The sequence below is a fragment of the Perca fluviatilis genome, chromosome 3, assembly GCF_010015445.1.
Source record: "Perca fluviatilis chromosome 3, GENO_Pfluv_1.0, whole genome shotgun sequence".
Classification (NCBI taxonomy): domain Eukaryota; kingdom Metazoa; phylum Chordata; class Actinopteri; order Perciformes; family Percidae; genus Perca; species Perca fluviatilis.
The window spans coordinates 5994286-6007773 of NC_053114.1; the positions used below are offsets into that span (position 1 = coordinate 5994286).

The following is a 13488-nucleotide window of genomic DNA, read 5'->3' on the forward strand; positions in this document are numbered from 1 at the left end:
ATTCTGAAATTCTATACTGATCTTTTCTACTGTTTATGGCTGTGTACACTTACTGCTTACTAACACATCTGGTATGATGAATCAGTAAATGTAACATCCAAACTGATTACTCTTCCAGGACCACAACCGAGCCGAGTACGAGTTCCGGGTCATGCGAAAGACAATAAGAAAGGAGAATCCAACCCTGAAGGTAAAACCCATTTCCGATATATTATTTTTGTGTTTAAAGCATAACTGCACAGTCAGATGAGTCGCCTTAAAAAGCAGGAAATGCCATCTTTCAGTAGTCATCAGGGCATCAAGGCTCTGGGTTGCCCTGCCTGAGAGAATTAGGCTTCTTCATTAGTCTTTCATGACAGGCTTTTATTGTTTTATGTATGTATCTGAGATTTTATGAAAACGTGGTAGTATAAAGAATGTTTTATTCTTGATCCTGGAGCAACCCCGTCATTCCCGTCATTCATTTTAATAACCACCTCCTGCTACTAAGTGAACTCAGTGACACATTTGTTGTTTGTCACAATTGTTTGGCAATTGATTACTTGAATATAAAAGGTAGCTCCTTTTCTGTCAGCAGCTTACTGTTACAACTTTCAGGTAACATGCAATCAGCACTGACTCGTGCAGAAATACAATTTAACGGCAGCTTCATCAGCGTTCTGAAGAGAAAGTGCTGACCAAACACCGAAACATGTTTGTATCAAGTCAAAAGCACTGATGCATGTTCTTTCCTCCAGCATGTTCTTTTTGATTATTATTATAAGCCTTTTGACTTTTGTCTTGTACCAAGGTCAGGTCTTTCTTGACACACACACACACACACACACACACACACACACACACACACACAGTCGCCTGAGATTTCTGACCTAATTCTCAGTAGGCTTGAATGTGACATGATAGCTTAGGGCAGAATTAGCTGTGCTCCACTGCAGCAACTGTGTGTGTGTGTGTGTGTGTGTGTGTGTGTGTGTGTGTGTGTGTGTGTGTGTGTGTGTGTGTGTGTGTGTGTGTGTGTGTGTGTGTGTGTGTGTGTGTGTGTGTGTGTGTGTGTGTGTGTGTGTGTGTGTGTGTGTGTGTGTGTGTGCGCGTGCGTGCGTGCGTGCGCATCTGCGTGCCCACGGCATTAAGAGCTGCTGCTGACAGAAAGACATGACACACAGGTCCAAACAGCTACAGATGTAGTTAATGTTTCAGACATGTTGTGTACTTTATGTCCTTTACACAACTGTGTGTGTGTTTTTGTGTGTGTGTGTTTTAGAGAGAGGAAAGTGAGAAGGTGAAAGTGAAGCTGACGTGTACAGACAGACTGCCAGCTTACCTGACTACTGTGGTGACGATGGTCTTCATGGTGAGTCTCCCTGCCAGTGCTACTTTAAATGGGACATATCAAGAAAAAGTCACGTTTTCAGTGCTCGTGCACATACATGTGGGTATTTGGAGTGCCTACCAACCCACAAACTGTGAAATAAGACAAACCAGTCCGCTTTTGTGGGCTGCCAGAAAACATGGGATTCAACAAGCCATTCAGATGTCAAATACAGGCTCATTAGAATAAGCCGCCCCCCCCCCCCATCTGAGTATCTTCACCCACGGCTTGAGAACAACCTTTGCATAATTTTCTACCAAGCCGATCAGAGTAGACTGGGCTTTTCAGGAGGGGGGCTTAAAGAGAAAGATGCTAAAATGGAGTGTTTCAGACAGAGGGTGAATATCAATCAATCAATATATCTGTCACGTCAAATCATATAAAATACAATTTCACTGAAATGTAATCCTTTCAGCTCCTTCAATTTATGCACCAATCGAGTTAAGGACTCAGGAATTTAAAGCATTTGTTAAGTATCTAAAATAGTCTTATAATATAATAATAATGTGTAACATAGGCTTCACACACGTCTTTTAAAGCCAGGCCGTTGCCTCGGATGCCCAGGCCTAACGGCGCTACTGCCATCCGCCCACTGCGTGACCAACTTGAAATACATGACACACATGGACACAGACCATAGGAACAGCCAAAGAGAGAGAGAATCAGCGGGAACCCTTCTAACCAAAACTGAATCCGAAACAAGCCAAAAATGTTACATAACAAATTGGTCCAAAAGTGACCCCAACCCAGATGCTCAATCTATAGACAGAATCACTGTGACGTCGCGCTAACACAAAAAAATCCCTTCCGGGTAGACAACTGTTAGAATATATTTTGTGAGAGTGAAGTAAGAGGTTGTTTTTTTTTGAGTTCATGAAGCTGACCTTGTTGTGTGTGTGAGATTGAGTGTGAGATATTCCATCAACAATGGAGCAGTGTTTTGCAAGCGCGGGATTTGTGACACAGGGTATGGAAATGACCTCGGCTCTCATGCTCTCCTTAAAGTCTGCAGAAGATTGAGAACACACAGGTATTCAAATCCAACAATAGCAACTTGTGTCTTTTGACCTGAGAATAGGAGAAGCCGAGGTCATGTTTTCATGCTGTGTGTTACATATCGTTAGGAGCCGACTGGAGCCAGAAGATCTGGACTGTATCCAAACTGTTGACAGCACCACCAGGGATGGGACAGAATTGAATAAATAAGACAGTATTTTAACTTAGCGGCACCAGATGCTGGGGGAATCTTTGTAGGTGAAAGATAGACCTGTATTGAAGTATCTGAGCCGTATGCATACGCTCTTGTATTCTGCAATATCATTCACTAAAGCTTGTTATAATTTTAACTGAACGAATCCTGAGTTTTCTTTCTCTGCTCTTCCAGTAAACGAACACTTTTCAGGGTGTATTGACCATAGAATTGGAGTCAGATTAAGTCTGGCCTTTTTAGGGCCAGACCGGTCATCGGTCACATTTTAGAATATTATCCTACACTACTAACAGTGGATTTGAATTGCGGAGATGTGTGTATGAAATCAGCAGGCTTGTTTATTTCTGTCGTCATGTTACACACGGAGGTCCGACCTGTCTGACCTCTCTGCTGTATTTTCTGTGTAGCTTTGCTAGCGTCTTTGATAAACCAAATCTAACATCACGATCAGCAACGTCAACGTAGGCAGAAAAACAGGTTTCATTATTATTTTCATTGTATAACTGTAACAGTGGTTAACGTGTGGTGTGTTTCAACAGGTGTGTACTTAACATCCTGGACTCTGGCTTTCTCTACTTGACTTCAACTTTCAATGTGTGTCACCTGCAGTGACTCTTTACATATGTTTTATATATATATATATTCTTTTTTATTTGTGCATGTAAAATAAAAAGAAGAAATATACAATAATATAATGCAAAGATGGCATTAACACATTTGCAAATGAACATGCATATTTTAAAAATATTTAAAGGAAAGAAAAAATATTTAAAGGAAAGAAGAAAAAAATCCAGACAAGGGGTACGACAGATAGAAAACAAAATATAATAATATTACACTAACATATTTACACTGTGTTTAGCCTTTATACTGTATGATAACTACATGTACATAGTGCTGTGCTCCATCAACAGAAGTTTATTAAGGTTGTTTTTTTTTAAATCATAAATGAAGAGTTAATTTCCTTTCAATATGTTTATGTATGCACCATCCACCAAGGAAAATTCCTTATACGTTTTACTTACTTGGCAATAAATCCTTTTCTGATTCTGATCTTCACCTTAATTGTTTTGTCAACGATTGTCAGATTGGGTGTTCTCCTCCTCCCCTCCCCTTCCCCCTCCCCCTCCTCCACCCCCCTTTTAGATCGTGGTGACGTTTGCCATAGTCTTCGGGGTCATCCTGTACCGGATTAGCATTAAAGCAGCGCTGCACATGAGCACCTACTCTGACCAGTCCAACATCAGAGCCACTGTCAAAGGCACGGCCGCCGTCATCAACCTCGTCGTCATCATCATCTTAGATGAAGTCTACGGCGCCATCGCCCGCTGGCTCACCACACTGGGTGAGGCACATTTCACTGTTAATTCCCTTAAAGGCGTGGTTGATCCTCAATCCAAATATTTGGTTTCTGACTACAGCAAAAATATTTTTATAACAAGCAAAAGCGTTTGTGGGAAAAGGGAAAATATTAAAAAGACAAAACTTATATCTTTTGGGGGGGTGTCAGTAGCTAGGGTTGGGAACCGGAGGGTCGCCGGTTCAAGTACCTGTACGAACCAAAGCACGCAGTGTGGATTGGTAGCTGGAGAGATGCCAGTTCACCTCCTGGGCACTGCCATAGTGCTCTTGAGCAAGGCGCCGTTTTGTGGGAAAACACGAATCATTATTCCAATTATTTTGAACAGGTACTGTATGCCTTTGACACATGTCTGGAAGGCATCTTTAAATAAAGAAAAGGCTTGACTTTGTGTATAAAATTCATACATGCTATCTCCATACACCATTCTGGATAAATGTTACTTTTAAAGGAAGAAATAATAAGCATGCTTTGACACCTACAGCAAAATGCCACGTACTTGCCTTTATAAATACACGGCAGTGAAATTTTTATAGAAATTCAAAATGAAAACACATAAATGGCTCATGAAGGGAAGGGAATTACAACCAAACATCTAGAAAAGTTAAAGCCCATCAACTCCACACACACACTGTCAGTTTGACAGTTTCAATAGCCTTTTATAATAGTGGTGCCAGTGGATAAGTGTGTGTGTGTGTGTGTGTGTGTGTGTGTGTGTGTGTGTGTGTGTGTGTGTGTGTGTGTGTGTGTGTGTGTGTGTGTGTGTGTGTGTGTGTGTGTGTGTGTGTGTGTGTGTGTGTGTGTGTGTGTGTGTCTGCGTTTGACAGTTTCAATAGCCTTTTATAATAGTGGTGCCACTGGATGTGTGTGTGAATGTTGCGTGCTCTCTGCATCTGCGTGCCCACGGCATTAAGAGCTGCTGCTGACAGAAAGACATGACACACAGGTCCAAACAGCTACAGATGCAGTTAATGTTTCAGACATGTTGTGTACTTTATGTCCTTTACACAACTGTGTGTGTGTGTGTGTGTGTGTGTCACGTCTCTCTTTCAGAGGTTCCAAAGACGGACAAGAGCTTTGAAGACCGCCTCATCTTCAAAACCTTTATCTTGAAGTTTGTCAATGCATTCACACCCATCGTCTACTTGGCCTTTTTCAGGGGCAGGTAAAAGAAAAACTTCTCACTGCTGTCTTTTTGTACATTTAGGTTAAATCCTTTTAAATAACTCTACTGTTGGTCATTAGTTTTAAAAAATACTGGCTCTCACCTGCCATTTGATAGACACTTTGATCTAAAACACTGTACCATGAGTATGTTTGGACTGTGTACGTGATCATGCTGTAAACTACCTGCTTTCCTCATCTCACATACAACATGGGATGGTTGTGTTTGGTTTCGCAGGCTCGTTGGGCGGCCCGGAAACTACTTGTATGTTGTTGGATCGTACCGAATGGAAGAGGTAATTCACACTAAACACTGTGCCACTTTAAAGGTCCCATGACATGCTTTTTGGATGCTTTTATATAGGCCTTAGTGGTCCCCTAATACTGTATCTGAAGTCTTTTCCCGAAATTCAGCCTTGGTGCAGAATTACAGCCACTAGAGCCAGTCCCACAATGAGCTTTCCTTAGGATGTGCCATTTCTGTGTCTGTAGCTTTAAATGCTATTGAGGAGGAGAGAGGGGGTGTGGCTTTGAACAACTGCCACTTTGCTCGTTTGAAAGCCATGATGTCTCTTTCTCATGGGTGGGCCAAATTCTCTGGGCGGGCAAAGCAGAGAAAGGGGAGGTAACCTTTCCCCTTATGACCTCATAAGGAGCAAGATTCCAGATCGGCCCATCTGAGCTTTCATTTTCTCAAAGGCAGAGCAGGATACCCAGGGCTCGGTTTACACCTATCGCCATTTCTAGCCACTGGGGGACCATAGGCAGGCTGGGGGAACTCATATTAATGTTAAAAAACCTCATAAAGTTAAATGTTCATGCCATAGGACCTTTAAGGTTACGGCTGTTGTTATTCCATATTTTTATATGTCAATAAATACCAGGAAAAGACTAACTGCGTTAGTCCGTGTCTCAAAAGTTTCCCACTCACCGTCCTACTCTGTCTGTGGCCTCATGCCAACTGGTTTCTACTGAAGACTACTGAGAAAATATATACACCACCATATGATACTGCGGTTTTTAACCAAATGAAACTCAAAGAGGAGGAAAGAGTGCATTTGTTTGGGACCATTTTCAACAGCGGATTAACCTGCATTTGTTGCTGTAGTGCAGTGGCTCCCAGTCTGTTTTAACATGAAGGACCCCTAAACTGAAACAGATTTTGAAAGACTGAAAGATTTTGCCCCAGGCCAGTCTGATAGGATTTTTGAAACCAATGACCAAAATAGTCATACATTCTGTTATCATGTTACTTACTGTATGGGTGGAATTATGGTGATACATTTTAGTGAAAAAAAAGGATTTCCCTTTTTTCTTGGGGATCCCCTAGAACCTCCTAATCCCCTAGAACCCATTTTGGGAACCACTGCTGTAGTGAGTATTTGTTGCAGCAGGACGGTGTGTGTGGGATTGAGTCAAAATAAAGTACTGTGTGTGTGTGTGTGTGTGTGTGTGTGTGTGTGTGTGTGTGTGTGTGTGTGTGTGTGTGTGTGTGTGTGTGTGTGTGTGTGTGTTTGTGTGTGTGTGTGTGTGTGTGTGTGTGTGTGTGTGTGTGTGTGTGTTCATGGTAATGAAGGAATTTGTCAGCCAGAGCAACAGTGTGGCTCACTGATGTGTTTTTAATAGTTTCTGGACAATAATGGAGCTCTCTAACACAGAGGACGAAGAAATATCACGCTTTTATACACACACATAACACTTGGTAGTAGATATATTCACTGTTGGTTTGGGTCTGCACAGGAAATTTGTTGGAAATAAAGAAAACATATCACCAGACCTATCCTTTTAAAGCTGAACATGTTTCTCTCTCCCACACAGATCTTTCAGTGCAACGTGACATCATGACTTTGCGTGAACATACACGGCACTTTCTAAAGCCAAGTGGCATGTTATCTGTACGCATTTTGAGCTATCCACATGTATGTCTACTCCGTATACAGCGGACGGGTTGCAGACTGATCTCCATCTCAATAAGTGGCGTATATATGACATGCCAATTCATATGCCATTTTGGTGTGTTATCAAGACGCATAATCACTTTTCGGACGGTTGGGTTTAGGAAAACAATAACGGGGTTGGGTTTAGGAAAAGAAGAATGGGACGGTTGGGTTTAAGAACACAATAACAGGGTTGGGTTCAGGAAAAGAAGAACGGCGTTGGGTTTTGGAAATGTGACACAAGGCACACGATCCCCGGTCTTCTGGGTGAAAGTATCCCCGGTCTCCTGGGTGAAAGTCCTGTGTTGTTTGACCCATCCACCACCCCAACCAACCGCCCTGTGCGGATTTTCGTACTTTCGTACTACTCACTAAGGCTTAAGTTGACACGCAATCGCAAGGTAATGTAAGTCAATGGAGGCCAAACGGCATTGATAAACACGCTAAAAGGCGATTATGCATCTTGATAACACGCCAAAATGGCATACGAATTGACGTGTCATACATACGCCACTTATTGAGATCAGTCTGTTCAGTGGTTGAACTGATCAGATGTATTTGATCGTATGAGTGTGTGCACTTTTTGGAGATCGGATCCAACCATTCACACGGAGTAACTCCTTGAACATAGACGTTGACTTTTTAATTTTGTTTTGCATTTTCATAAATTTCAATTTGTAAGAGCACATACAGCGAGGGGCTTTTTTTTAAATATTCAAACATGAATATTAAAGAAGGATCTTTGAATTTGGTAGTACACACGCTGGAGTGATGCGTTTTACGTCACCGCTGAGATAGGAAACTGTGGCGTTCATCTTTGGAGACGAAGAGGACATACAAGATTATTACCTCTAGAGTCCATGTTTTTTTTTTTCATCATCCGTGTCCTCCTTGATTTGAAGGGATAAACGCTACTAGCAGCTGTGTGGAGGAGGGGTGGGGGTGTGGGTGGTGTATAATGTGGATACTCCGACATTGTTGTTGTCATTATTTAGAATTCCTCATGGGGGAGACAGAAACTACGCACTATAGCTTTAAATAAAGTGTGGTCTTTTTCTGACCTCACTTTCCCTTTCTCCCCGTCTACTCTTTAAACTCCTCCATCCATCCCTCCCTCCCTCCCTACTTCCCTCCATGCTCTTCCGCCTCATTTTGGTCTTTACTTTCTTACGTTTGTTCTCTTTCTCTCTCTCTCTCTCTCTCTCTCTCTCTCTCTCTCTCTCTCTCTCTCTCTCTCCCTCCCTCTCTCTCTCCCTCTCTCTCCAGTGTGCCCATGCAGGCTGCCTCATGGAGCTGTGCATCCAGCTGTGCATCACTATGCTTGGCAAGCAGCTCATTCAGAACAACCTGTTTGAGATTGGCATACCGTGAGTGCAGAACATACACTTTCCATAACGCTAACACACAGAACATAAGCTGAACCGCAGCATGGGTCATAATACGTGGGTTCAGCAAGCCAGAGAACAAATTATACACTCCCATTAAGTTGTACTTGCGCCCGAGATGAATCATTTAAATGCCTGTCTGGTTTTCAGACACACTTACCTGGGAACTAGACAACACAACACCTTGCCGAACTCTGTCGGCCTGCAATTGTATCTGTCTTGCTTACTGCTTACAGTACTCCATAATGGAAATTAGTAAGTTTGTTGTACTCTATGTACCGTTCAGCACATGGTTGACCATAAGCACAGTTGTACACTGTGTCACAGATGTAGTTCACAGTCCAAGCAGGGTGCAAAATTAACTTTTTTGGCCACCAGCCAAATGGCCAGTAAATGTTCAACTTTCACCAGCCATTCAACAGATTACCATTGCTTTTTGGCTGGTGATTGAATCAAATCTACCAGCCACATACTGTACATTACCAGCATTTGGCTGGTGGTGGACGGTGCTAATTTTGCACCCTGAGTCCGACAATAAAACATATCCAAATGAATGTATCACCATTGCACCACCAATAATTTAGATGGCATGTATGACTAAGATGAGGACGGATCGAAGCATTTGAAGGATATCAAATGTAGCACCCCGAATTGACTTTAAAACAAATGTATAAATTAATTGTACTGTATTGAGATATACAGAGAGGTGTTTCTATTATTTTTCCACCCTATTTATATCAGTTAGGGTAGGCTAAATAAACGAAACACATCTCTGTATAACGCAATGCAGTTCAACATTATTATCGAAAAATGCTTTGTCATTCAATACACAATTTCAATACCTAAGAAGTCAATTTCATCAGCGTCAGTGAGCCAATAAGCATGCAGCATGCTTCTACCAAGATCTAATAATGTTTGATTGGCTGTCTAATGTTACACGTCGTACAGACACACAGGAAAACTCTGTTACACACAGACACGGGGCTCACTTAATTAGAGCAGAAAAATAAATGAAAAGATTAGTGCCATAATGTTGTAATTTATTTTTGTTTTATAAAATTGGTATCGAAAAAAGTATTGTTCAGGAACCGTTATTGAAGTCACGGTATGTGTATCGGTACCTGTATTGAACATTTTTGAACAATACACAGCTCTAGTTGTATCAGACTGCATTAGTGTCAGCTGGGCCTAGGTCTTTCAGAGGGATCTTAATCACTAATGTCCATTTGTTAAACGTCCAATAAAGATAAGGCTTCAGTAACAAGTCTTAAAGTGCTCATATTATGCTCATTTTCAGTTTCATAATTGTATTTAGAGGTTGTACCAGAATAGGTTTTAGCTACAGAGTGAGGCATCGCACTGCTGTTCCGTCTTTGTTGGGAGTCTCACATGCGCAGTAGCTAGGTAAGCACAGCTAGCCAGTCAGTTGCAGAGTATTAGGATGTGCCACACTAGCAGCTAGGTGAGCATTATAACTTGTTACAAAGTGCACGTTTGTCTAGAACTGTTTGGAGCAGTTTGTGAACAGTGTTTTATGTAAGAGATGGTGGACTTTGGGCTTTTTCACTTTGTAAACCTATAACGTTAACAAAAAATATATATAACACAATAAAGGAAAGGGAAAAAGCCAAAAAGCATAATATGAGCACTTTAATGTGTAATTTCCATAATCGGCTGTGGGTATGTTCAGGAAGCTGAAGAAGCTGCTCCGGAGGAGGAAGTCTGACTTGGACTCCAAGCAAGAGGAGGAGCTGAACAGGTCTCTGCATCGCCACGAGAAAGACCACATCCTGGGTCCTTTCGTCGGCCTCAGCCCTGAGTACATGGAGATGAGTGAGTCTATGCTGCATGCACACTGCTGCTCTCTTTGGTTTGTCTTTGGGCTGTACAGGTCATTGAACATCATTTAGACTTTTGGCTTTAGTTATTTCCTCGCCTGCCTGAACATGTATAATAACTACGACTGTCCTCAGCAGCAGTTTGGAGTTTATTTTTTGCCCCCAAAACATATTTATTGGATTTTTCTCTTTAACCTGTTAAAATCCACCACTTTTGCTTGATTTTTGTCTATTTCTCGTTCCCAAAGGGAAAATCTTATAACAGAAGAACTGCAAGGCCAAAATGCATGTATGAGGCTTCATTTGAAACCTATATTCTTCTAGTTCAGAACGAACATGAATTGAACCCCCCTCCAAAGCTCGTAATACAACATTCTCGGCCCAAATAATGAATATAATATATATATATATAATAATAATTATATATTTATTTATTTATTTATTTATTTATTTATTCATGGGCGCCTGGGTAGCTCACCTGGTGGAGCGCGCGTTCATATAGAAAGGCTTGGTCCTCGGCACGGTGGCCGTGGGTTCGTCTCCGACCTGCGGCCCTTTGCTGCATGTCATGCCCCCTCTCTTCCCCCTGTCAAGGGTTAGCTGTCCTGTCAGATATAAAGGCCTAAAATGCCCCAAAATAATCTTTATATTTCTGTGTATATATATATATATATATATATATATATATATATATACTCACCTGAAGGATTATTAGGAACACCTGTAAGATTTCTCATTAATGCAATTATCTAATCAACCAATCACATGGCAGCAGCTTCAATGCATTTAGGGATGTCGTCCAGGTCTAGACAATCTCCTGAACTCCAAAATGAATGTCAGAATGGGAAAGAAAGGTGATCTAAGCAACTTTGAGTGTGGCATGGTTGTTGGTGCCAGATGGGCTGGTCTGAGTATTTCACAATCTGCTCAGTTACTGGGATTTTCACGCACAACCATTTCTAGGGTTTACAAAGAATGGTCTGAAAAAGGAAAAACATCCAGTATGCTGCAGTCCTGTGGGCGAAAATGCCTTGTTGATGCTAGAGGTCAGAGGAGAATGGGCCGAGTGATTCCAACAGATAGAAGATCAATGTTGACTCAAATAACCACTTGTTACAACCGAGGTATGCAACAAAGCATTTGTGAAGCCACAACACGCACAACCTTAAGGCGGATGGGCTACACCAGCAGAAGACCCCACCGGGTACCACTCATCTCCACTAAAAATAGGAAAATGAGGCTACAATTTGCATAAGCTCACCAAAATTGGACAGTTGAAGACTGGAAAAATGTTGCCTGGTCTGATGAGTCTCGATTTCTGAGACATTCCGATGGTAGAGTCAGAATTTGGCGTAAACAGAATGAGAACATGGATCCGTCATGCCTTGTTACCACTGGGCAGGCTGCTGGTGGTGGTGTAATGGTGTGGGGAATGTTTTCTTGGCACACTTTAGGCCTCTTAGTACCAATTGGGCATCGTTTAAATGCCACAGCCTACCTGAGAATTGTTTCTGACCATGTCCATCCCTTTATGACCACCATGTACCCATCCTCTGATGGCTACTTCCAGCAGGATAATGCACCATGTCACAAAGCTCGTATCATTTCAAATTGGTTTCTTGAACATGACATTGAGTTCACTGTACTAAAATGGCCCCCACAGTCACCAGATCTCAACCCAATAGAACATCTTTGGGATGTTGTGGAACGCGAGCTTCGTGCCCTGGATGTGCATCCCACAAATCTCCATCAGCTGCAAGATGCTATCCTATTAATATGGGCCAACATTTCTAAAGAATGCTTCCAGCACCTTGTTGAATCAATGCCACGAAAAATTAAGGCAGTTCTGAAGGCGAAAGGGGGTCAAACACGGTATTAGTAGGGTGTTCCTAATAATCCTTTAGGTGACTGTCAGATATAAAGGCCTAAAATGCCCAAAAATAATCTTAAAGTATATATATATACATACACACACACACACACACACACACACACATTTATATGTATATATATACACACACACACACATTTATATATATACACACACACACATTTTTTAGCTTGAATCCAAGGAAATGGCGGACATGGTTGAAATGTGAAAGAACAGCAGTGGCAAAAACAATTAATAACAAAGCTAATGGCAAAATTCACTCGCTTCTGCTACGTGGCCGGGTATTCATTTAAGGCCTTGTTCCTCAGTAAGGTAGTCATTTTCCAGCTTGCCTGGTGTTTGCTGCAACAGCAAATGTCCTGATCTCTTCTATCAGAGTGGTGCCTTCTACCCTGATTCAAAGTAGATCCCTGAGAAACGCTCAGTGTTAATATCAACACCCTAACCTCTGCAGAGCCCATCATGTTAGGGCAAAACTAACATGCTTAATGGCTGCGAGCACTTTAAGAAAATCACTTAAATACCCTGCTTCTATGTGCCAACAAACCCTCTCCTGTTTCGTTGCTCCTGCTTCATGTCAGACCTTACAGATTGCAAATGTCAGCCCCTTTACAGCACAATGTGTTAGCTTCAGTGAGCGAACTAGCAAACACATTCCTCTGAGCTGACATACAAACTAATGGCCATGTTAAGGTGCACTGTATTTAAAAAGAAATCCAATTTCACAGCACGCAGACTGTCAATCAGTAATGTGAAAACCTTGATTAGATCATGCTTCATGTGCTGCAGAGATTTATGTGCATGTCTGTATACTGTATGTGTGTCTAATGAAGATAAGTAAATTTAAATGTCCGGCTTTCAATTTGGCCGATCAGAGTTAGTGGCTACTGTGGTCGTGTAATTGCTCTTTTTGGATCTTTATTATTAAGCAGTTCCATATATCTCACAAGGAAAGGAGATGCAATCAGTAAAGTGCACACTGAACATTGCGCACAATGTAGAGTGTGTAAGGTAGTCCAGCAATGACAAAACCCCGCCCCCACCCTCTTCTTTAGACAGAGCTGCAAGACACAACAAATCACTTCTCACAAGGCTCAGCATTGATTGTAGTAATTGCCACATAAGTCAGTCAGGTGTAACAAACTGTGGTTCCTGTGTGTAGTGATGGCCAAATGAAGTCTCGTGAAGCTTCGTGATTCATTTTCTTTATTTTCCGAGCCCACTGGATGGTGCTTTTGTTTTAAAGAAAAATGCTCAAGGAATGGCAATTCAGTATAGATGTCCAAGTGAAGCTTTGTGAAGCATTTTCTTTATTTCCTGAGCCCAGTAGATGG

At 41.8% G+C, this 13488-nt stretch overlaps 1 protein-coding gene across 7 annotated transcripts in view; it reads left to right on the forward strand.

Moving 5' to 3' along the window:
* Positions 1 to 13488, forward strand: part of ano1a (anoctamin 1, calcium activated chloride channel a) — a 103865-nt gene that overhangs the window by 76730 nt on the left and 13647 nt on the right. For all 7 annotated transcript variants that reach the window (XM_039795087.1, XM_039795081.1, XM_039795080.1 and 4 more), the window contains 7 exons: positions 119 to 190; positions 1262 to 1351; positions 3726 to 3924; positions 4993 to 5104; positions 5342 to 5399; positions 8307 to 8407; positions 10116 to 10258. In XM_039795087.1, the coding sequence (XP_039651021.1) occupies positions 119 to 190; positions 1262 to 1351; positions 3726 to 3924; positions 4993 to 5104; positions 5342 to 5399; positions 8307 to 8407; positions 10116 to 10258 (775 nt within the window). The remainder of the gene's footprint in view (positions 1 to 118; positions 191 to 1261; positions 1352 to 3725; positions 3925 to 4992; positions 5105 to 5341; positions 5400 to 8306; positions 8408 to 10115; positions 10259 to 13488) is intronic.